General features: G+C 42.0%; 1 protein-coding gene across 1 annotated transcript in view; it reads left to right on the top strand.

The window, feature by feature from the left end:
- Positions 1-2828: 2828 nt before the first annotated feature.
- Positions 2829-24247, top strand: part of RIMS2 (regulating synaptic membrane exocytosis 2) — a 510981-nt gene continuing 489562 nt past the window's right edge. The window contains exon 1 of the mRNA XM_089776190.1: positions 2829-3227. Coding sequence (XP_089632316.1) covers positions 3106-3227 — 122 coding nt within the window. The 5' untranslated portion in view covers positions 2829-3105. The remainder of the gene's footprint in view (positions 3228-24247) is intronic.

Raw genomic sequence — 24247 nt, 5'->3', positions numbered from 1 at the left:
GCCAGGGTTCGAAGCTTGTTTCAAGCCAACCCCCTGGTTTAGCTTTGCTCCTGGGCAGCCCCTCAACAGCAACTGTTCCTGGCAGTGGCGGCCACTGTAACAAAGAAGAGGAGGCCTGGATATGGTACAGCTGGACTGGGGGGCCCATGGTCCAGAGGCAGTCCCATGAGGGGAGGGAGGAGACTGCACAGCACATGGTAGTGGGGCAGGAGGTAGCGGGGGCTTGCTGGATGGTGGCGTGCTCTGCACTGGAACTCAGGGAATGCTGTGGTGTGAGCCATAGCTGGCAATGAGGGGTCATTGGTGGGGGTGGGCTGCCATTGGAAGACACAGCACCTGCCCAGGCTGGCAGGGAGAGTGAGCAGCCAGACCCTCCTGGCCTACAGCATGGCAATTAGAGTAATGCCATATTTGGGGGATCCTTCCTGAGGACCACCTATAAAACCACACTTTGAGAACCACTGTCTTAAAGAGTTTATAATGAGGAGAGTAGGTGGAGGTGGCATATTCAATTATTTCCTCTTATCAATTGAATTTTGTGACCAGTACTTCATTCAAATTTACTCAACTATTGTTGTAGTGCAGAGATAATAAGTTAGCTGAAAGCCCATGCTATTGCCTGGGTGTATTTCTTAAAACATTGAAAAAGGCTGAGAGAAAAAAACTTGGATGATAACAGACTGAAAATACTAGTGTTGAGCGAACCTGGTGATATTCTAAACATGGGGACTGTGTCTAGATTGCACCCCTTTTGCGGAAAAGGGATGCAGATTAGCCACAGTGCAATTGCAAATGAAGCAGGGATTTAAATCTTCCCCACTTCATTTGCATGAACATAGCTGCCGCTTTTTTCCAGCTCGGGGCTTTGCCGGCAAAAAGCGCCAGTCTAGAGGGGATCTTTTGGAAAATAAAGCCTTTTCCGAAAGATCCCTTATTCCTGGATGCTAACTATGAGCATTTTGAGTTGGGTGATGTGAACAAGGTCACCAATCAATGTAGTCATGTAGTTGAAATTGTGACTAAAACATCCATACTACTAGTCTTATACCTTATCAGAGGACCACACTACCTCAGTACTATTAACAGACTGTCACAAGCCTAGTAATTGTATGAGGCTTGGACGATATTTAACAAGAAGCAGTTATGCATCTTGATTGATATAATAAAATCTACAGCTGCGCATCTTTGTGATGAAGTGTAGGTAGACTAATTTCAATACATTACATTAAAATGTCATTTTCCCACTCATCCAGGTTAGCTAGGGTTCAGGAATCAAGTTCTCATTCTTTTTCTTATAGTAAAATATTCAGAAAGAATGTGCTTTATATTAATGAGTTACTGGAAATTGTCCTGTGTAGCTATGCTTCAACTTTGCCTCCTCTTTTTCACCATTTGCATGGCAATATGTTTATCAGATATTAACATAGTTCAGTGATGCATGGTATCTTGCTATTGTTTGAATTAAAGATACTACAGACTATTTCTCCCAATATTCTCTAGTATGGACTTTGATAATATTTGTCTTGATTTAGTTCATAATGTTTCTCCATTGTGTTTTCTGAAACATTATTTAAGATAAGTATTAGTGGGGAATTCTCTACATCCCTTGCACAAACTTGGAAATGTTTCCCATTTCCCAACCTTTTCCTGTAAAAATTCTGTGTCGTGGCTGCCATCCTTCTGGCCTGGGAAGACTGGATAGGGACTCCCTTCTGAGCCCTTCAATGCAGTTTTTTAATTAGTTGGAAGGTTGCTTATTTCCTTTTCCCTGGGGGCTAAATCTCTTTCCTTGCTCAAGCTTAATAATAGCCCTCATTTTACGATCATTTATTTGGGGATTTTGTAATTAGCTGGTAAGATGTTTAAAGCAGCACATAGACAATAAAAGATTCTAAGGAAAATCTTATTAATTGATAATGTTCAGTTTGACAGTAGTCAGATATATTGTGATATTCTGGTATAATTTGACCTGATTATTGAAAAGAAAAAAACAATTTGCAATCATGAACAATTACTTGTCAGATTTTAAACAGTGTTCACTGAGCAGCACATTATACTGCAAAATCTAACTGTATTCCATCAAATGAACAGTTCTGTCTCCTGCTCACTGACTTACTCTACTGCACATGCACCAAAGCAATAGGTTTCTAAGCCTATAGCTTTCCCTGGGGTTAAGCAGGCCTGGAGTACTTGATGCAATGGTTGTCTTGATCACTACTAACATGGCTGATTATGTGTAATAAACTTTGAAAATGTGCTGAATGCTACTTATTTTGGAGTATATTGTAAATCTAAATGACAATTCATTTTGGATTATTTTTTAATATCTGTAACAAATCAGTGCCTCAATGTATAGTGTGTTACTGAACAGTATTACAAAATAGAATTCAGAATAAATGTAAATAGTTAAGAGCTGAATAGCCTATTATCTCATGCAAGGTACAGCATAGCTTTTCAAATATTAGAGAGAAAAGGCCTATTCTCATTATTACATATAACCATATGAAGAGTACAATAGCTATTTTAGCATGGTCTGTCTGTCCTGTATTGCTGTCTTCACATTAAAAAAAAAAAAAAAAAAGAACGACATATTTGGTCAGTAGGGTTGGTCATTTTTATAGGAGAGGGAAAGATGAGAAAATGCAGAAAGCTTCCTCCTCTTCGACAGTAGTGATACTGTGAGGATGCCTTGTCCTCATTTTTATTACTTTTGAGATTTTATTGCTGGCAGCCAGATGTGCTGAAACTCCTGACGGCAGCATCTATTCACTGCGTGTTTTTAATAGGCTTAGAGAAATATGAGTAGAGTACATGAAAGCAGCTCAGCTTCACACTTCAGCTGGGAATGCCCAAAAGCTTACTGCTGTTTAGAATTCTTGCTACAGTCAGGAGAAAGCCGCACCGGTACTAAATCTTCTACGACTGAATTAGAAGAATAATGACTGTACAATTAACTATCAACCCCTGCTCATTTAGGCACAGTTTTTACAGAGATCAGGAGAAATATGGAACTTGACTAGCATGTTTGCATTTGATGGTGTCTGCAAAATAGATGACTTTTAAGACAGGCGGGGAGAAAAAATAAAAGGGAAGGAAAGAAAGAAAATGCAATTTGAGACATTGCGCCAGGTCTGCAATTCTGTTTTATCTCATTTTCATGGGGTTTTCTCATCCCCTCAAAATGTTTTACAAAATGATCTTTTTGGACAAACACTGAACAACACTAGGTAAGTAGAAATAAAGCATTTTTCCTTTAGCATTTCTATGCTGATGACAACATTATATCTTTGTGTATATTTTCTGGTAGAGAACCTCTATCACTTTTAAATATTAATATTGGTAATATCATGCTTTATATAAGTATTTAAATGAAACTTGTTTTGCAGGAATAAAACCAGCTTAATTAAAATAATATATTTAAGATGTATATGTCTCTTTGAAACCTATTAGCTACCATTACCAGGCAGCATTATTAGATGTAATCCTAAAAACATACTAAATATTCAGACAAATATATCTGAGAAAACAATTTTTATGCATCTATGGCACTGAACATATTACAGCTATAAGGATATGGCTATTTAATCATAAATAATTTGCTGGAAGATGTATATCAAGCAGCCCTACATATCATTTGCAAAATATACAGAAAACACTTTCATGTTTTCAGAAGACTTGTATTTGAGTATAGTGATTATCAATAATCCTTTTAGCTAGCCATAAGATCAGAAGATCAGTAGATGCTTTGCAATAGGTCAGTCAGTTCTGAAGGCTATTTTGTTATGAACAGCTATTGCTTTATGGGAAGTGGAGACAGCAGAGTGGTGTTGCTTATCCTTGTGATGGGGTAGTTGAATTCTAAACAGGTTTTTAGTTTATTTTTTTGCGGTGAATTCTATACAGTATTACTAATTACTTTTATTGCATTTATTCAGTAAACACATTCTATGCAAATAATGTCTAGAACTTTTCCCCTATGATTATTAAATATTAAAGATTAAAGGAATCCAGTTGTGTCTAAAAGAATATGTGAAGGCAGAGGAAGGAGAGAAAGAATTCTGTAGTTTTGCATAGTGATAATTCATTAATGGAAACATTCTGGAAAAAGGGGAAAGTAATGGTATACAGAGCATATAAATAACATTTAAATATTCCCTTATCTATCAGTAAGAAAGGCTCCTGTTAAAGTGAATTTTCTTTTTCTTAAATACCATCATATTTCCACTTAAAAATAAAAAAAAAACTATTGTCTGTTTATTTCACAGATTGAGGATTTCCATTAATGCTAATATTTTTATATAAATTAATATATTTATTTAATGTTGTTCTTCACAAGTTTTACTATGTAGAAGATAATTTTATAATTAGGCATAGAAATTTATAAAGCTGGCATTTGTAATCATGTTTAATTTAGGGACAATAGCAAAGTAAAGTTAACCCATGTAAGGAATTTAGATATCTTTTCAAGCATAAAAGAAAATCTGTAGTAAAAGGTAAGATATTTTCCTAACATGGCTTTTTTTTTGCATGCTTTGGCATCTTTAAAGATCTACAGAATGGAGCAATAATTTGTCTATTATCAACTGTGCTTGTAAAACAGTGCACATCCTCAAGTGCATAGTCTTAGGCCTGCAGCTACCAACAGAATAAGCAACTGTTCTCAGCATCCATAAACCTATTCCTGATTTGCTCATTTCTGCTTTTGCAGTAATCAGAGTGCTTGCTCTCTCTCTCTCTCTCTCTCTCTCTCTCTCTCTCTCTCTCTCTGTGTGTGTGTGTGTGTGTGTGTGTGTGTGTGTGTGTGTGTGTGTAAGAGAGAAGCTTCAAATGATACAGTTTCAAATAATAAAAGACATTCAGAAACATATTTTATCACATTTAATATGGTTGAGACTTAAAAATTGTTTATTCCAAGGGACTGGTTAATGAAAGATTGCCAGGAAACTCAAACTTAAACTCAAGATTATTTATAATTTTAGATGAGCATACTTCTACCTCTTTAGACAGTAATTTGGTGTTTTTTCACACTGGTGATTTTGGGTTCAGACAGTCTTGCTGCGGTGCTCTTTTTAACAGCATAGAGAGACTAAACTATGGTTACTGTGATAATTAAATTGAAACTGTCTGATTAACTGAACATTATTTAAGACTATTGTGTAAATAGGGTTTTTCTGTCTTTTGGATAGGTATCAGTATTTTAAACTTCCTCCTTGATGCTATTGTTCTATAGAAATGATTTATTTAATGGACACCAAAAGTAATAGGTTTTCCCTAAATTTGTTTTGGGAGTTACTTACGTAAGTGATTTTTATTGCTCTAAGCTAATTGCTCAAACACTGAGTTAATTTTTTAAGAACCATGGGGAGGTAAGCACATAAATATCTTTACAAATAACAAGTTGTGTTTTGAAATGTAGGAATGTCCCAAGACCTAAAGTTAATTGTCAATTTATGGGATTAAACAGAAATAATTCTTGTGCTTTTTCATTTATTTTTTCTATTCAGTTTTCAGTTTTTATATTTTCAAAAGTCAGACAATAGAAAGATAACTACTGACAGATTGAGCATTAAATAATTGTGTTAATACATAAACTAGAATAGGAAAAAAAGCATACTAATGCAGCATAAAATACATTATAAAATGCAAACTAAGGATCGCAAGGAGAGAAAGTAGATGCATAAAACCTTAGCAAGAGACAACATTTATTACTGTCTTAACATGTTCTATGTTCTTAAGTTAGAGGACTTTAGACTTTTTTGGAGGGCATAAGGAAAGCTGCTATTTTGTTCTGAGAAACATTGAGCATCCCAGCATTGGCTCCCCAAATCTACCAACACCTACTAGCAAGAATGTATATATCAAGCTTGAAGTTAACCCCCGCCCCCCACCCCCCACCGCTGCCTCCCCTTTAGAAATCTTACTTGGACTGGCTGTCGTTTTAATATTTATTATTTATATTATAGCATCATGTAGAAGCCGCAACTGAAATTAAACTCTTGTGGTAGAATGATGCTACAGGTACTATTTAGCTGGGAGTTTAGTTAGTATCCTCTAAATAAACTTAAACTCTGTTTCATAAGCTGCTTTGGTGGTGTGCAAACATGCAATGTTCTGTATGCTGTGCCCTCCTCCAGATGTTGAGTGTCACTTCCCTGACATTCACAATTCCAGCTAGCAGAAGCAGTAAGAGAACTTCAGAAACTCTGGTCTTCTGGATTGTGGAACATGTTGATACATACTTGTGCATAGGTTTACATAGGATCTTTTGATCTAACTGTGATTATTATTGTGATAGTCACTAGAATTTTTCTGCATATGTTATGTATTTGCTCTCCAGTTGGCAACTAGCTAGTGCATGGAATAAAGCTCCCTGATTTTTGTTTTTATCTTGCAGTTGAAATAAAAAGTGCACAAGCAGCAAATCAATACATCTTTATCCTGTTTTTTTCTTTAAAAAAACTCATTTGTCTTTGTCATTTGTCTTTATAACAAAATACTTATATTTGCCCCAATCCAATTTTAAAGGCAGAGTCTAAATGACCCTTTGATTTTTGGCCTCTAAATATTTGTGATGACTAACCTAATTTATTTTGAAGTACTGAGAATACCAACTCTGAATGGTAGTTAAGTCTTCTAAAGCTCTTAATCATTGGATATATTTATTGGATTTTCAGGTTGTTATTCTACATTTAAAACTGAGTGCAAAAATACTCTATTGTCAGATGCCCTATTTGTAGCAGCATATTTTTTGCACTGCATTGGAGTTAACAATTGCTTTGGGCAATATTCAAATTAACACACCACTGCATAATTATGACCAAAATAGATATAAACTGCACACCATAACATCAGTGCAATTTACCATTTGCAGTGTATATTAATAGGGGAGGGGTTTTTTTTAGGAATAGAAATGAAGTAGTACTACTCCCCCTTCTATTTTATTACTTTGATACTTGCAATGTGAAAGCAAATTTGTTGTGCGGATTGGCCACACAGGGGCATAAGACATCTAACATTTTCCCAGAATAGATAGCAAAAAGGTTGCTTTTACCACAGAGGCACAGTAGTGATTTGTATTTTCATGTTATAGGATTAGAAGGAATAAAATTAAATAAGTAAGCAGTAAAATACGTTTTATTTAACTAAAAACAAACAGGCTTGGAGTTTTTTAGGATTATGTGCTTATTGAAGGGGAGTGGATGATAAGCATGTTTGGAGGTGATATTTATTGTTATATGCTTTTTTTTTCAGAAGAGGTTAACTATCAGCTCTAAAATATAGCTTGCAGGTGAAGTCAGACTTTTAACTGAATACAATAATTCTGGGAGTAAAGTGTTATTTAGTTTGCAAAAGAATATTTTGGTCCATGGCTTTTGTCTTCCAAATATAATTTACTATCAGTTTGTGTTATAATGAAGCTATCATGTGATGTCCAGGATTATTGGCATAGACATTTGTTATTCATCATAGTGCACTAATGATTACTTTGACATTGAAGGAGCAAGAGTGCTTGCTTTGTTTTCTTTTATTAATTTGGAAATAGTTTTGTAGTTATATATGCACAATATGCACCATTTATGTGATTTGGACTCATTAAAACACAGCCATATGTGTGATATAACTCTGAGGGTATATTGTGTTGATATATTCTATGATTCCAAAACACAAAGAGAAAAACATGCTGTTTGCATTAGAACTGAGAATATTACCTATTCTGACTATACTAACACACAATAATAAGCAGCAACTAGATCTGCCTCCCCATACTTTCAAAATTTGGCATGCCACACCTCTTTAAAGATTTTATTGCTGAGTTTTTCATATCTTCCTTGTTTTTTTTATTTTTTACTGCATCAAGGTAATTCTATTTTAACTATGTCCTGACAGCTGTGACTGATCAGCTTGGTCGTATACAAAAACCTGCAGTGTTGGACAAAGTGTTGTTCCCATTTTAAGATGTAGATAATTTTAAATGATTGACAGGATGAGAATGTGTACAATTTTAATGTTTTTTGTTCTTTTATCAGTTTGTGTCTTGCACAGTAAACATGGCACTAAACTAATACCAGTAGTATCATCTCCGTTTTGCTTCAGTACAACATTTGCAAAGCAGTAGCTTGTGATCAGGTTGTGCACTGGATTATTGGTTATTCTTATTGTTGTGTCTGGTTCTCATGGTTTCACAATGCTCATTGACCTTTGACATTGATTGAAAACCAGAGTTGCATAAAGATGTGTGGATAATTTTAAAGCCAACACAGAATACTGTAGTAAAGGCAGTCCCTGGGTTACATGGATCTGACTTACGACGGATCCCTACATACGAATGGGGCTTTTCTCGCCACGGAGGACGCGGGCGGCGGGACCACCCAGACGCGCCGTGGTCCCGCCGACCGCGTCCTCCGCGGCGAGAAAAGATGCTCCGCGTCTCCCTGGTCTGCGGGGGGGGGGGGGGGCGCCCAGCACACCAAGGAGACGTGGAGCAAAGCTGCAGAGGATGTGGGCGGCGGGACTGTGCCGCGTCTCGGCTGTCCTGCCACCCGCGTCTTCCTGGTCTGCTGGGGGTGGGCGCAGCTAGTGCGCCCCTCCCAGCAGACCAGGCTTTTCTCACCGACGCCTGGGGTAGAGCAGCTGGGGGGCTGCCGGGTTGGTCCCACAGCGCCGAGGTGCGGCGCTGCGGGGACCTACCCGGCAGCCCCCCAGCTGCTCTACCCCAGGTGTTCCCAAGTCAGCTGCTGTTGAAACTGATCAGCGGCTGATTCCAGGAAGCCCAGGGCAGAGCAGCTCTGCCTCGGGCTTCCTGTAGTTAGCCGCTGGTCAGTTTCAGCAGCGGCTGACTTGGGAACGCCTGGGGCAGAGCAGCTGGGGTACTGCTGGGTTGGTCCAGTAGCGCCGAGGAGCGGTGCTGCGGGACGAACCCAGCAGCACCCCAGCTGCTCTGCCCCAGGCGTGTCCGATTCAGCCGCTGCTGGTCAGTTTCAACAGCGGCTGAATCTGGACGCCTTTTCCGACTTAGATACAAATGTAACTTAAGAACAAACCTACAGCCCCTATCTTGTACGTAAGCCGGGGACTGCCTATATTGAAAAGATGGTTTCTTGATTGAAGAAATAACAGCACTTTGCATTTGCATAACATTTTCCAAAAAGCTATGTACATATTAACTTATTTTTACTTGCATACAAAAATTCTGGAATCAAAGTCCTATTTAAAAGAAATTACTTTCAAAGAAGATGAGTTATTAAGAGTTGTAAACAGCCAACACCAGCCTTAAAAACATTCTGATTTCTGGAATTTTAGGAGTGACTCTCTCTGAATGGTTTACTACTGTGTCCATTGCAACCTTTATGCAAGGGGATGTTTGGCTAGCTGAAAGAAGAGGAGCATTGCTTCTTTAAGGATTTCTTACAATGTGTGTGTGTGGGAATTTACAGGGATGGACAAGAAATAGTTGGAGTACAGTCAGGGGAAGCTCACTGCTTTTCATATTGTTTGGAAGAGTGAATGTGTTTTGTGGGGAAGATATTTATAACTCATGCAGGCTAGAGAGGCCATTTTTTACTGGTATAGGACAGGCATCACCCACCCACCCGCCAATGAATTTGGCAAAAGGACTGGGTTCTCTCTTGACCCATTGTGGGCATTATGCTATTTGCCCTTTTCAGAGGGGTCAACATCCACCACGGTCCCAGGGGCAAGGTGGAGGGGGGGTCGGCTTTACACCCCTGAAAGGGGTAGGGTTTTGATCAGAAAGGACTGGGCTGAAGGAAGTCAGCCCTTAGTGCCTGCTCTTGGAGTGGCGCTCTGGTGACAATTCAAAGGGGCTCAGAGCTCTGGCTGCTGCTGCTGCCACAGTAGTGGTGGCATCCAGAAGTTCCAGGTCCCTTTGAATTCCTGGGGATCAGGATAACTGACCCTTTTGTCCCCTTCCCCCCATCAGTGGGCCTGGCTCCTTTCCTTTGGGAGGTGGGGAAGGAATTTTTCTTTCACTGCCAGAATGACTGAGATGCCATAGGTTTTTTTCACCTTCCTTTCCCACAACAGGTCTGGGACCCAGTGAACTGGAGTGGGGGTTAGGTTATAATTTTGCAACTTAATATGTAAAACTTGTGGCAGATGTCCCATGCAGCTATTCGGTTATTAAGGGGATATACGAAATGAACTGCAAAATAATCTGAAGGAAAGCATCCCATAAGGGAGTGGAGGAGGGGAGTTTAGGGCTCCTGTGTCTGGAACAGCTGCTCAGCTTTCTGTTTTCTTGAAAAGAATAGGAGCAGAATGAGAGGCATTGACTTTCTGGTTCCCCCAGGGGTGCTTGACATCCATTACACCCCAAACCCGACCCCTACCCAACAACTTCCCCCCAGGCTCCACTACACCTCTTCCTATACCTGCTCTGCCCCTGCCCCACCTCTTTGCATCCTGTTCCACCCCTCCTATAAATGCACCCGGCCCTTGCTCTGCTTCTTCCTGTCCCTGCTCATCTCATCCCCCACTACCTCATGCACTGAATAGCTGATCACTGATGGATGGGAAATGCTGAGGGGGAGGTGGAGGAGTTGATTGGCAGGGTGTGCTGGTGGGCATTAAATGCTGGAGGAAGGGGGTGGACCTGATCAGGCTCACTGTGGATGCTGAGCACCCTCTATTGTTTTTTCTTCAGTTGGTACCTGTGAGTGAAGCTGCTACTCATTTATCTGCCCTCAGATTATTAGATTAGAGAGATTCTTCTTCCCAGTGGTTCTGTTCTCTCTTATCTACTGTCCATTGCCACTGTTAAAAATAGGATCCCCCCATTCTGCCATAGATAACAGGAGGGTTTCTTCCAGAACATTCCCAACTTTCTGTCTCTTCCAGTTATGAGGGGAATGTCGCTTCCTGTCCTTTGTCTTAAGAGCTACAGATTTCACAGTAGGCACAAATGCTCTGCTTCTCAGACTCGATTAGAACTGAGGGCTTTTGCAGTACCAGGTTTCTCAATGTACTCTTCAGGCAACAAATGCTTTTCTTTGTTGATCATATAAAAGTCTACCTGAGCTATTCCCTTCCACCTGGAAGAAAAAAAAAGAGAGGTAGCTTGCTATCATGTCCATAAGTAATATAATATATTAAATTAACACATTTCAATGCTTATAATTTTAAAACTGCTAAAATATTTGTTCAGATTTGATGTGATATTTGAGTCTTGGTAAGATCCATAAAAGTTCAACTATTTTTGAGTTATCCAAATTCATTTCTGATAAGAACATTTTGGGTTTTATCTCTGAAAACTCATGGCCTAATAAATTTGTTAGTGTCTAAGGCCATATCTACACTACAGATAAGATTGAAGGAGCCAATCTTCTGAGGTTCAAATTAGTGGGCCTAGTGAAGACACTCTAATTTGAATAGATAGGATTCTCCCATTGATGCCAGTAGTTATACTTCTATGAGAAGTAAGGGAAATTCCTGCACCAAATTTGAGTTAAGATACTTTGACTTTATGCAATTAACCTCACTCTTCAAGCAGTCCTGTCCTGCTCAGTAGTTTCTAAAAATGAGGCCTCTTTAAGATATTGCAAGTTGTGCTTCCAGAATCTGAGGCATTCAAAATCACCAATCATTTCTGAAAATCTTGGTTACAGAGCTTAAAGGATACTTGCTGTGCACAGAGTACACAAGAAAGTAGTGGTAGAGTTGGTATTAAAACCCATTTTGTCTTTCACCATTTCATTCTTATCCATTCTCTGTCCTTTTGTGTCCTTTCCAGGGTCAGCAGAACTCTGAAAATTTATGGCACTATATAGATGACAATGATAATGATTATTTTCCCCCTCTGTAATAATAGTTGTAATGCATCATAGGAACATGATCTTCTGGGAAGTAAAATTTTCCTTACTTAGACTGTAAATAGGTGTAAATTTAGCCCTGGTCTACACTTTGAAGTAATAAGTGGAGCGTCCTCACTACCAAGCCTGTTATTACATAACAATGGGCTGGTTATTTCAAAATCTGTCTTAGTGTGGTCGCTCTGCTGCTGCTATTTCAAAATAACTACTCCCCAAAATAATTTGAAGTTATTACTCACTAGTGCTTCCTGGGGCTCTAAGTAGAGGTAGTGTATCTACAATAACGGAGTTTGCCTTGGACTAATTTCAAGCTCCCCCAGAGTGGAGACATGCTATTTCAATGTTATGTTGGGAGTTATTATTTTGAATGTAGTTATTTTGAAATAATTTCCTCATGTAGAGATGCCCTTAAAGTTTTATGGCTGTTCCTTTCTGTCCTAACAATGTGCATAAAGGGGGTGCTCAGAGTCATTGATTAAACAGTAAACCCGGTATATGATGAGAACCACTGCAAGGCAGGGGTTGTAGCACTACTCCCAGCACCTTAATTCCAGCACGTATGGTAGTTCCCTAAAGAAGGCACTAGATCATTAAACATGCTCACACTGACAGTACTTTAAGAGAACAATATGTTCAATGCACACAAATAAACATATATACTTCTAATTAATATCAAGTGTTACAAAACAAATGTTTTCTGTTTTTTTGAAACAACAGCTAAGCAAAATGCTGTCCTCAAAACTATTCTAGGATGTGGAACCTGGGCGGAGAAAGCTGCATAATTGATCCTGCTTCCATTACTGGCTTGCTGAAGCAGTCAGTGGGATGCAAAAGGGTTGCTTCCTACAGTGTGGGCTCTCCTGCTATTGATTTCTGGATTTACTGGCTTTTTTCACTTCTGATCTACTTGGGCTGGGGTGATATTGCATAAGAAGATAAAATTGCACAGGAAGCACTGCCAAAGCAAAAAGCAAAACAGAGCAAAAGCCCCTCAGCCACTACTTGAGCTCAGAAAGATGCTATACAAATAAGTAAGGGCAATTTGGATGCCATTGCTCTGAAAAAAAGTGAAAATTGAGACTTTTCCTAAACAAAATACAAATGATGAACAAAGATCAAGAAAGTGACATGACTTACTACTTCACATTAAAGTCTTAACATTGCTTCTGGGGCTTTAACAAAGAAAAGGGTAACTATTGCAGAATAAATCTAGAGTCCAAAATCATGTCAAATCAATCTGATAGCTTTCTTTTCTAGGATATCAAGCCTTGTGGATAAGAGAGAAGCAGTGGACGTGGTATACCTAGACTTTAGTAAGGCATTTGACATGGTCTTGCATGCCCTTCTTATTAATAAACTAGGGAAATGCAACCTAGAGGGGCTGCTGTAAGGTTGATTATCCAGCCAGTTGTGCACCTTTCTAAGAGAGTAGTTATTAATGGTTCACAATCATGCTGGAAGGGCATAATAAATGAGGTTCCGCAGGGGTCTGTTTTGGGACTGGTTCTGTTCAATATTTTCATCAATGATTTAGATGATGGCATAGAGAGTATGATTATTAAGTTTGCAGATGACACGACATTGGAAGGGGTTGCAAGTGCTTTGGAAAATAGGGTCAAAATTCAAAATGATCTGGACAAACTAGAGAAATGGTCTGAGATAAACAGGATGCAGTTTCATAAGGACAAATGCAAAGGACTCCACTTAGGGAGGAACCATCAGTTTCACCCACACAGAATGGGAAATGATTGTCTAGGAAGGAGTACTGCAGAAAGGGACTTAGGGGTCATAGTGGATGACAAGTTAAATACAGGCAGTCCCTGGGTTACGTACAAGATAGGGACTGTAGGTTTGTTCTTAAGTTGAATCTGTATGTAAGTCGGAACTGGCGTCCAGATTCAGCCGCTGCTGAAACTGACCAGCGGCTGACTTCAGGAAGCCCGAGGCAGAGTTGCTCTGCCCCAGGCTTCCTGGAATCGGCCTCTGATCAGTTTCAACAGGCTGAATCTGGACGCCAGTTCCGACTTACATACAGATTCAACTTAAGAACCCCAGGCGTCCCCAAGTCAGCTGCTGCTGAAACTGATCAGCGGCTGATTCCAGGAAGCCCGGGGCAGAGCAACTCTGCCTCGGACTTCCTCTAGTCAGCGCTGGTCAGTTTCAGCAGTGGCTGACTTGGGGATGCCTGGGGCAGAGCAGCTGGGGTGCTGCTGGGTTGCTCCAGTAGCGCCGCTCCTCGGCGCTACTGGACCAACCCACCAGCACCCCAGCTGCTCTGCCCTAGGCGTCCTGATTCAGCCGCTGCTGAAACTGACCAGCAGTGGCTGAATCAGGACGCCTGGGGCAGAGCAGCTGGGGTGCTGCCGGGTTGGTTCAGTAGCGCCCAGAGCGGTGCTGCGGGACCAACCTGCAGCGCCCCAGCTGCTCTACCACAGGCGTCCGGAGAAAAGCCTGGTCTGCTGGGGGGGGGGGGGCGCAGCTAGGGAGACACGGGCGGCGGACCGGGACGCACCGTGGTCCCGCCGCCTGGGTCCTCCGCAGCTTTGCTCCCCGTCTCCCTGGTCTGCTGGAGACCAAAGCCTCTGAGGACGCCGGTAGCGGGACAGCTGTGGCGCGTCTGCTGCCCGCGTGCTCCCCGGCTTTGCTCCCCGTCTCCCTGGTCTGCTGGTCAGCAGACCAGGGAGACGGGCAGCAAACCCCGTTCGTAACTGCGGATCTGACGTAAGTTGGATCCGCGTAACTCGGGGACTGCCTGTATGAGTAAACAGTGTGAGGACAAGTTAACACGAGTCAACAGTGTGACTAAATGAATTGGGCTTGTTTAGTTTGGAAAAGAGAAGATTGAGAAGGGGACATTTTTCAAGTATCTAAAAGAGTGTTACACGGAGGAGGCAGAAAAATTGTTCTCAGCCACTGAGGATAGGACAAGAAGCAATGGGATTAAATTGCAGCAAGGGAGATTTAGGTTGGACATTAGGAAAAACTTTCTAACTGTCAAGGTGGTTAAACACTGGAATAAATTGCCTATGGAGGTTGTGGAATCCCCATCTCAGGAGATATTCAAGAACAGTTACCCCTTTTAAGAAAAAAAATAAGTATCCTCCATATCTACAATTTTCAGACACTAAATGTGTCTACACTAAATGTGACTTGCAGGGAAGGTCACATGCATGCTCCTGTGGGGAGGTGAAGTGCCAGGACACTCCAGCTGTCTGGAAGTGGGGGTGCTACAAAGTTTGACTCTGAAATTAAATTGGACCCCCCCATGAGAACTCCTTGACAAGCCCAGCCACATGCACCAAGACTAGGGATGTCAATTGACCTGTGTTAATGCCTACAGTTAACGCAGGACAGGATCAACATGTTAATTTTTAAATGCATTAATCGCAGGTGTTAATGCTGCACTGCTCCTTTGAAGTGCTGCTCCCCAGCTGATCCCTGGCTCTGCTGTTGCAAAGCCCTTTTGAAGTGCCGGCACTCCAGCTGATCCATGGCTCTGCTTGCGCTGCCCCTTTGAAGTGCCATTTTGGTGCTTTAAAGGGACAGCACATTAGGATCTGGGGATCAGCTGGGGACTCCAGCTGATCCCTGGCTCCACTGTTGCATAGCCCCTTTGAAGCACCAGAGCGGCACTGAAAAGGGGCTTTTCAATGTGGAACCAGGGATCAGCTGGAGTCCCCAGCTGATTCCAGGCTCCTAATGTGCTGCCCCTTGGAAACAGCACTTTCAAGGGGCAGCACTGCATGGAGCCCGGGGTAAGCTGGGAATTTCAGCTGATCCTGGGCTCTGTGCAGCGCTGTCCCATTGAAAAGCTGTGGCAGCATTTGAAATGGGAGGCACACACAGTTAATCGTGCAATTAATCACGATTAAAGTTTTTTAATCACTTTACAGTCCTAACCGAGACTCTTGTCTTTTCTCCTCACATGCTACTTGGAGCGCTGCTCTCTCCCCACCCCCACTTCTCTTCCCTGGGCCCTGCTGTAACGGGTGGCGAAGGGATTGCAAAAAGAAGACAACCAGCAGCCCTCACACATGGGGCGGATATCGCAGCATCAGTCGCCAGGGGCTGAAAAGGAAAGTTTTCTCTCCTGAGGGAGGAGTCTCCATAGCCCGAGGTGCCCCTGTATTCACAGCCCCTAGGAGCGGCCAGACCAGTCTCCCACAGCCACCTGCTACAGGCCAGGGATAGAGCCCTCCATGGAGAAGGAAGACTCCTCCCCTCCCCACAGCAGCTGCCACTGCCATCCTCGCCTGCCCAGATAGAGCTGCTGCCTCGCTCTAGCAATCCACATGCGCTCCCCAGGCACTGGCTCCCTGCCCCTAGCCTGCTCCTGTCCCCTCCACCCTGGCCAGACACCGTGCCCCCAGCCTGCTTTTGCCCTCTCCCCTGTTCCTGCCCCCTCACCCTTAGCCAGATAGCCTGCCCCCAGCCCGCTCCTCGCCCCTACCCTCAGCCAGACACTCTGCCCAATTGGGGCCCAGCACTCATCTGGCCACAGTGTCCTGTCCTCAGCCCCAATCCTGGGGCAGGCCCCATGGTCCAGCTCCCATCTGGCCGCAGGAAGGTCTGGTGGCAGTCCCTCTCCTGCTGCAGCACAGGTAGGAGGAGAGGCAAATGATCCATCTGCAGCAGAGAGATGGGGGTTGGTGAGGGTAGTGAGCAGTGGGTACAGCCCCCCTCCAGTCTATTTATTCACAAACAAGCTGATATTCATACTATAACGTATATTCATAACATATGCTTTAATTGGAAAGTAAGTCCATTAATAGAGTAAGAATAATTGTATGCATGGATTATCTGTAATGGTAACCTAAATCTATATTTTTAAATAAGTCTTGGGAGAAAGGAATATGTTGTTGTTGAAGCACAGGACTTCGTGCCTCTGTCATACTTCTTTTATAATGTTGGACAAGTCACTTTGCTTCAGTTTACCTATATATAATATAGCGATAATACTTCATGAGCATTGCAAGGTTTTATAAATATTTGTAAAGTGTTTTAAGATTCATGGATGGAAGGTGGTATAGAAATTTTGGAGAATTTAGATGTTTTGTTTAGGGTTTTATTACATTTTCAAATACTAGACTAATGTAAAATAAATAAACCTTAAATATAAGGTTTGAGTGTTTTTAAGAAAATTCTTTGTAAGAGAGCAGAGAAGCTTACATATTAGTCAAATTAATGGAGATGTAGAAGGCTAGTACAAGGCCTAAGTAAACCTAGCATGTAGGCTATGCAGAGAATCTGCTGGCTGCACCCTTCTCTATATGTTACAGAGAAGAATTCCACACTAGCTTTTCATTTGTCACTATGAATTGTAAAGGATTGCAGATCTGAATTTCTATACATTTTTTGGCTCCAGTACTTCTATGCAAATGGTTCCAAGAGATAATGGCTGTTATTCTAGCTCACTGGCTATAGCAGTAGCCACCCAGATATAAGAGCAACCCTACTGAGTCAGGTCCATCTACCCCAATATCCTGTTTTTGGACAGTGGCCAATGCCAGATACCCCAGAGGGAGTGAACAGAACAGGTAATCATAGAATCATAAAATACTAGGACTGGAAGGGACCTCGAGAGGTCATCGAGTCCTGTCACCTGCCCTCATGGAAGGCCAAATACTGTCTAGACCATCCCTGATAGACATTTATCTAACTTACTCTTAAATATCTCCACAGATGGAGATTCCACAACCTCCCTGGGCAACTTATTCCAGTGTCTGACTACCCTGACAGTTAGGAACTTTTTCCTAATGTCCAACCTAAACCTCCCTTGCTGCAGTTTAAGCCCATTGCTTCTTGTTCTATCCTCAGAGGCCAAGATGAACAACTTTTCTCCCTCCTCCTTATGACATCCTTTTAGATACCTGACAACTGCTATCATGTCCCCCCCAATCTTCTCTTTTCTAAACTAAACAAACCCAATTCTTTCAGCCTTCCTTCATAGGCCATGTTCTTTAGACCTTTAATCATTCTTGTTGCTCTTCTCTGGACCCTCTCCAGTTTCTCCATATCTTTCTTGAAATGTGGTGCCCAGAACTGGACACAATACTCTAACTAGCCTAACTAGCACAGAGTAGAGCGGAAGAATGACTTCTTGTGTCTTGCTCACAACACACCTGTTAATGCATCCCAGAATCATGTTTGCTTTTTCTGCAACAGCATCACACTGCTGACTCATATTCAGCTTGTGGTCCACTATAACCCCTAGAGCCCTTTCTGCTATGTTCGTAACCATCAAGTGGTCCACCCCCTGTCATCCATTTCCAGCCTCTGACAACCCTTGTTAAAGTCCTGGTCTTCACAACATCCTCTGACAAGGAGTTCCACAGATTGACTATGTGCTGCATGAAGAGAAACTTCCTTGTTTGTTTTAAACCTGCTACTTATTAATTTCATTTGGTGACCCCTAGTTTTTATGTTATGGGACTAGGTAAATAACTTTTCTTCATTCACTTTTTCCATACATGTCATGATTTTATAGACCTCTCTCATATCCCCCCTTAATTTCTTCTTTTCTAAGCTGAAATCCAGGCTTTTTAATCTCTGCTCCTATGGTACCTGTTCCAAACCCCTATTCACTTTTGTTGCCCTTTTCTGAACCTTTTCTAATGCCAATATATCTTTTTGAGATGAGGCAACCACATCTGTATGCAGTATTCAAGATGTGGGCATGCCATGGACTTCTATACAAGCAATAAAATATTATGTCTTATTCCCTCTCCCTTTTTTCTTGATTCCTAACATTCTGTTTGCTTTTTTGACTATCATCTTGTATGTATACTTGGGATTATTTTTCCAGTGTACATCACTTTGCATTTATCCGCATTAAATTTCATTTACCATTTTGTTGGCCAGTCACATAATTTTGTGAGATTCTTTTGAAGCTCTTCACAGTCTGCTATGTACTTAACTTTCTTGAGCAGGTTAGTATCATCTGCAAATGTTGCTACCTCACAGTTTACCCCTTTCTCCAGATTGTTTATAAACAGATTAAATAGGACTAGTCCCAGGATGGACCCTTGATTGTTTTCTTTTAACCAGTTATCAATCCATAAGAAGACCTTCCCTCTTTTCCCATGACAACTAACTTTACTTAAGAGCTTTTGATGAGGTACCTTGTAAAAGGATTTCTGGAAATCTAAGTACACCATATCCATTGGATCCTCCTTGTCCACATGCTTGTTGACTCCCTCAAGAACTCTACTAGCTTAGTAAGGAATGATTTCCCTTTGCAGAATCCATGTTGACTTTTCCCCAACAAATTATGTTAATCTATATGTCTGACAATTCTACTCTTACCTATCATTTTGACTAATTTGCCTAGTATTGGCATTAGACTTCCTGGACTGTAATTGTCAGGATCATCTCTAGAGCCCTTTTAAAATCACACTAGTGATCTTCCAGTCATTAGGTACAGAAGCTGATTTAAAGGGTAGGTTACAAACCACAGTTAATAGTTCTGCAATTTCACATTTGAGTTTTTCAGAACGCTTGGGTGAATGCCATTTGGACTCAGTGACGTTTTACTGTTAAATTTATCAATTTATTCCAAAACCACCTCTAATGACACCTTAATCTGGGATAATTCCTCAGATTTGTCACCTAAAAATAATGGCTCAGATTTGGGAATCTCCTTATTATCCTCAGCTGTGAAGACACCACACAGTAGTTTCCCTCTTTGCTCTCAGTGAGGAGTGAGAGCAGGGGCATGCTCAGAAATTTAACTTAGACACCTTATGGTCTGTACCACCCCTTTGCCTCTTGACAGGATATCATTCTTCTTTTCCTGACCACTCCAGCAGCAACAGCTCACTTTCCTTCCCACAGCCTCAGGACTGGGAGGAGCATGATGGGGCAGGAGGAGTTCTGTGGCACAAGGATTATTGGGGGTATGTGCCCCTGCTTGACTCTCTGTTTGTACACTCCTGTGATGGGATGATTAATAATTTGTTTTGCTTCAAGCTCCTTGCTTGAATACAGCCAGCGCAAACTTCATTGCTTATATACAGCAAGTGAAAGTTTGAAGCAACTGTTTTAGTTCAGACTGAGGATTCATTAAGGTGAGGGAAACCAGATTTCCAGCTTCAGCTGACATGAACTAAGTTTAAAAAAAAGTAGAAGTTAGGTTTCTAAACCTTTATCAGGTATATATGTGCATACATTACATACGGTTTTGCAGCTTCAGTTCAACAATTTTCAAATTTGGAAGTCAGAGGATAATGGATTGGGCTTATTTGTGCTTCAGAAATGCATTTCTTTGTAGTTCATTATAAGTGCTACAAAAATTGATGAAAAATTAATCTTTGATTTCTGGGAGAGAAAGTATGGAGAAGGAATGGAATTTCTTGTTCCATGTATCACGAAATTTTGAAGATTTTAATAACTGTACTTAGACATCTTGTAAACCAGAGCTACTAAACTTTGGAAGCCCCAGGGGCCACAATGGTACTCCTTGCACATGCTGAGGGCCAAAACTTAAGTGTGGTTGCATATACATGGAAATATATATGCAAATAGCTTCTTTCACACTGACAGGCATGTATAGAAAGATTAAGGCAAGACTACACTGCACACAGGCCGCATTTAAGTCAGTTCTGCTGATATTAATAAAATGCAATATTTACCTAATTTCCACCCATATGACAGCACTTTTAATGAGCAATGACAGTCCAGGAATTTAACTACTAAAATGCATACCAAGAGAAGACCATTATATTGACTACTTTTTTGTTTTGGCTCCCACCCGCAGGTTACATGTTGAGCCCCACGTAACCCCAAACTCCACTTTGGGCCACAAAAAAATGGGCCACAGGCCATATGTGGCCCACAGGCCACATGTTGAGTAGTCCTGTTGTAAACAGTTAAATCCACAATTGCTCTATGTAATATAATATGGGTTTGATAATTATATTAAGTAACACCAAATATGCTGCCTGCAAGTAATTTTTTTGTGCACAGATAAAAGAGAACGCTTCAGAATTTTCCAGATTTCAACTGGCAAAGAGACCGAGGACAGGTCTACACTAGAGGATAATTTCAAATTAGCATACACAATTCCAGCTACATTAATTGCATAGCTAGAGTCGATGTACCTTAATTTGAACTTTTGCATTGTTTCGACAGTGGGAGGATGATGGAAGAAATGATTCTGTCAACCTCCCTAACTCCTCACAAGCAGTAGGAGTACAGGCATCGATGAGGGTCCCCTCAACATTTGATTTAGTGGGTCCTTACTAGACTCACTAAATCAAACGCTAGAAGATTGACCTCTGGAGCATTGATTTGCAGGCAAGTATAGATATGGCCTGAGCAACAAGTAGAAAATAATTTCATAAATAGAATGTATTATCTGTAAAGGTCAACAGGCCATAATAGTGTGTCCTGTTCTGCTCCCACTGTGCCAGTCAGGGAGCACCAAAGGAGCAGAAACTATTTTCAAGTACCTTGCTGTGGGTTCCTATAGCATAAGCTAGTCCAAATAGGAATGAAGACCCTATTGCTGGCTATTATGCCTCCCTTTCCACAACTACTGCAGATCTTTTTCTCCTTTGTCACCTGACGTGGGTAGGGAAAATGGGAGCCATCCGTGGCAAGGATCTATTTCAGTCTCAAGCAGAGTTATTAGACTTGTCTTATTCTTCCTTAGGCTCCCACAGCACATCAGGGAAGCAGGCACTGAAGAAACAGGAGCTACTTTTGCTTACTCCTCTGCCATGTAGCAATAACCAGTTGGACATGACTCCTGCCCCCTCCATTGGCATCTAGCCAGCTGAACATACCCCTCTGCTTTCCCCCTTCCCTTGACCCTAGCTGTTTTAGCTACAGCTTATTTTAGGTGTTAAGCAGTATGGTTTATGTTAGTTTTTTTGCCATGTTTTCTTGTTATGTTAACCCATACCATTTATGTTAGGTTTATTGTTGTTACATCAAGGACATAAGGCCAGACTTTGCTTAGAAACCATATTGCGTACTGTATTGCTTATGAATATGTGTGTAGCCTGTGGAATGAGTGTGAAGTGTGAATGAGGAATACCCAATCAAAGGTAGTTTAGGATTTATAACCTTTTAAGGCATATAAGGACCCCACAAAGTATATAAATCAACTGGTGAGTGGCCAGGAAAATCTCTCTCGGATACAATGTAATAGCACAGCAGAAACCTGGGACCAGCCCAGAGAATATAAAGCCTCCTGCAGATCCGAAGGGATTACCCAGGGAACCTCATGGCTAAGTCTCCGGGAAGTTGATGCTTGGCCAGCACTCCAGCCACCTGCAAAATCAAAAGTAATCTACACCACACTTGCACCCTGCCTCTAAACCAGCCAGCATGAATGATATGTGTGTGTGGGTGTGAGTATCACCTTACCCTTAAGAATCTGTACCAATAAACAACCCCCAAAGAAATACTGCTCCCGCCGGCCTGTTCCTCTTCTTGATCTCCCTGGCCAGTGCCGCTGCATCCCTCCCTGCCAGGTCTGCTTCCCGCCCCCCCCTTCCTCCCGGTCCCCTGCCCTGCATCCCCCCTGCCAGCTGTGCTTCCCCCTCCCCCTTCCTCCTGACCCCCCTTCCTCCCGGCCAGTGCCACTGCACCCCTCTGCCCCCACCAGCTCTGCTTCCTGCTCCCCCTTCCTCCCAGCCTCCCCCGCTGCACCCCCTCACCAGCTCTGCTTCCTGCTCCCCCTTCCGCCCGGCCAGTGCCGCTGCATCCCCTCTGCCCCCGCCAGCTCTGCTTCCCGCTCCCCTTTCCTCCCGGCCACCCTCACGGTTCCCGATCCCCCACAGCTGTGCTTCCTGCCCCCCTTACTCCCAGCCAGCCCCACCCTCTTCCAGCCGGTCCTCCCTCCCCCGATATCCCGCAGCCAGCCCCGTTCCACCTGACCTTCCCCACAACCAGCCCTGCTTCCCGTTGGCCCCCCATCTCCCCCAGCCAGCCCCATTGTTGCGCCCCCCCTGTTAGCTGTTTCCAGGCCCCTTCCCCCTTCCCAGCCAGCACTGCTTCCTTCCTGCCCCTCCCCCCATGAAGCTCAACAACTTAGGTCCCCCCTCCCTTTTTTTTTCCTTACACAAAATGTTTTCCTGGTGGTTTTTTTTTGGGGGGGGGGGGGGGTGTTCAGTATTTTCTTTCAGCCATCTGGCAACCCTATCCTCAGCATGTCCGAGGAAGTGCAACAGTAGCAGGCATCAAGTGGCAGAGCTGCTGAACTGCTACTCAGTTTTGATCAGGACATGTATATGAATGAAGACAGATTCAAGGACTAACTCATGATGTAAAGGTGGTGAGAGGCAATGCCCCTTGTCTCCTTGCCATAATGATGGGGCTAATTCAAACACATTTGACTATTACTAGCTTGGGCTAAGGGAACATATTTTCAATTCATAATGAAGTGCAAATTTTCTTTTTAATCACATTAGAAGTCCACAAGGCTGAGCTCTGAGGCAAAAAGATTCATAGATTGGCAGATTAATATAGACTATATCACTGCTTATAGGAACAAAGTAGATGAGGTAATATATTTTACTTAATCAGCTTCTGTTGGTGAGAGATGAGCTTTTGAGACACATACAGAGATCTTCCTCAGGTCTGGGAATCAGAATCAGAAGTGTACAATTGGAAGGAATCTCAATAGATCATCTAGTCCAGTTTTCTGCACTCACAGCAGGACTATGTAATAACTATAGCATCCCTGACAAATGGCTGTCTAACCTGTTCTTGAAAACTTCCAGTGATGAAATTCCACAGCCTCACTAGGTAATTTGCTGCAATGTTTAACTCTTTTGATAGTTAAGAAGTTTTTACTAATGTCCAACTTAAACCTCTCTTGCCACAATTTAAGATCACTGCTTTTTGTTCTATCACCAGAAGGTAAGGAGAACAGTTTTTTACCGTCTTCCCTGTAAAAACATTTTATGTACTTAAAATGTTTTACCTCTACCAGTCTTCTCTCCTCCAGACTAACTAAATCAATTTTTTCAATCTTTCCTCATAGATCATGTTTTGTATACCTTTAATTGTTTTTTGCTGATCTCCTCTAGACTTTCTCCACTTTGTTCACATCTTTCTTGAAATGTGGAACCCAGAACTGGTCACAATACTCCAGCTGAGACCTTATCAGAATGGAGTAGAGTGGGAAAATTATTTATTTTGTCTTGCTTACAACACTTATGCTAATACATCCCCAGAATGATGTTTGTTTGTTTTTCCAACGATATTACACTGTTGACTCATTCAGCTTGTGATCTCTACTTAGCAGTCCTTATTTCCCAAACTGCATGGTATGGTTAAAAAAGCCAAGCCCTCTTGATGATACTATCTACGCAGCCATGCATTCACCTCCAGAATGCAAGTCTCTGCATAAGCCCCTACCCTTAAGAATACAAGAACAGCCATCCTGGGTCAGACCAAAGGTCCATCTC

The sequence above is a fragment of the Pelodiscus sinensis genome, chromosome 2, assembly GCF_052426305.1.
Source record: "Pelodiscus sinensis isolate ZL-2025 chromosome 2, ASM5242630v1, whole genome shotgun sequence".
Classification (NCBI taxonomy): Eukaryota; Metazoa; Chordata; order Testudines; family Trionychidae; genus Pelodiscus; species Pelodiscus sinensis.
Note: the sequence above shows the minus strand (reverse complement) of the source record. Positions and strands in the feature narration are given on the sequence as shown.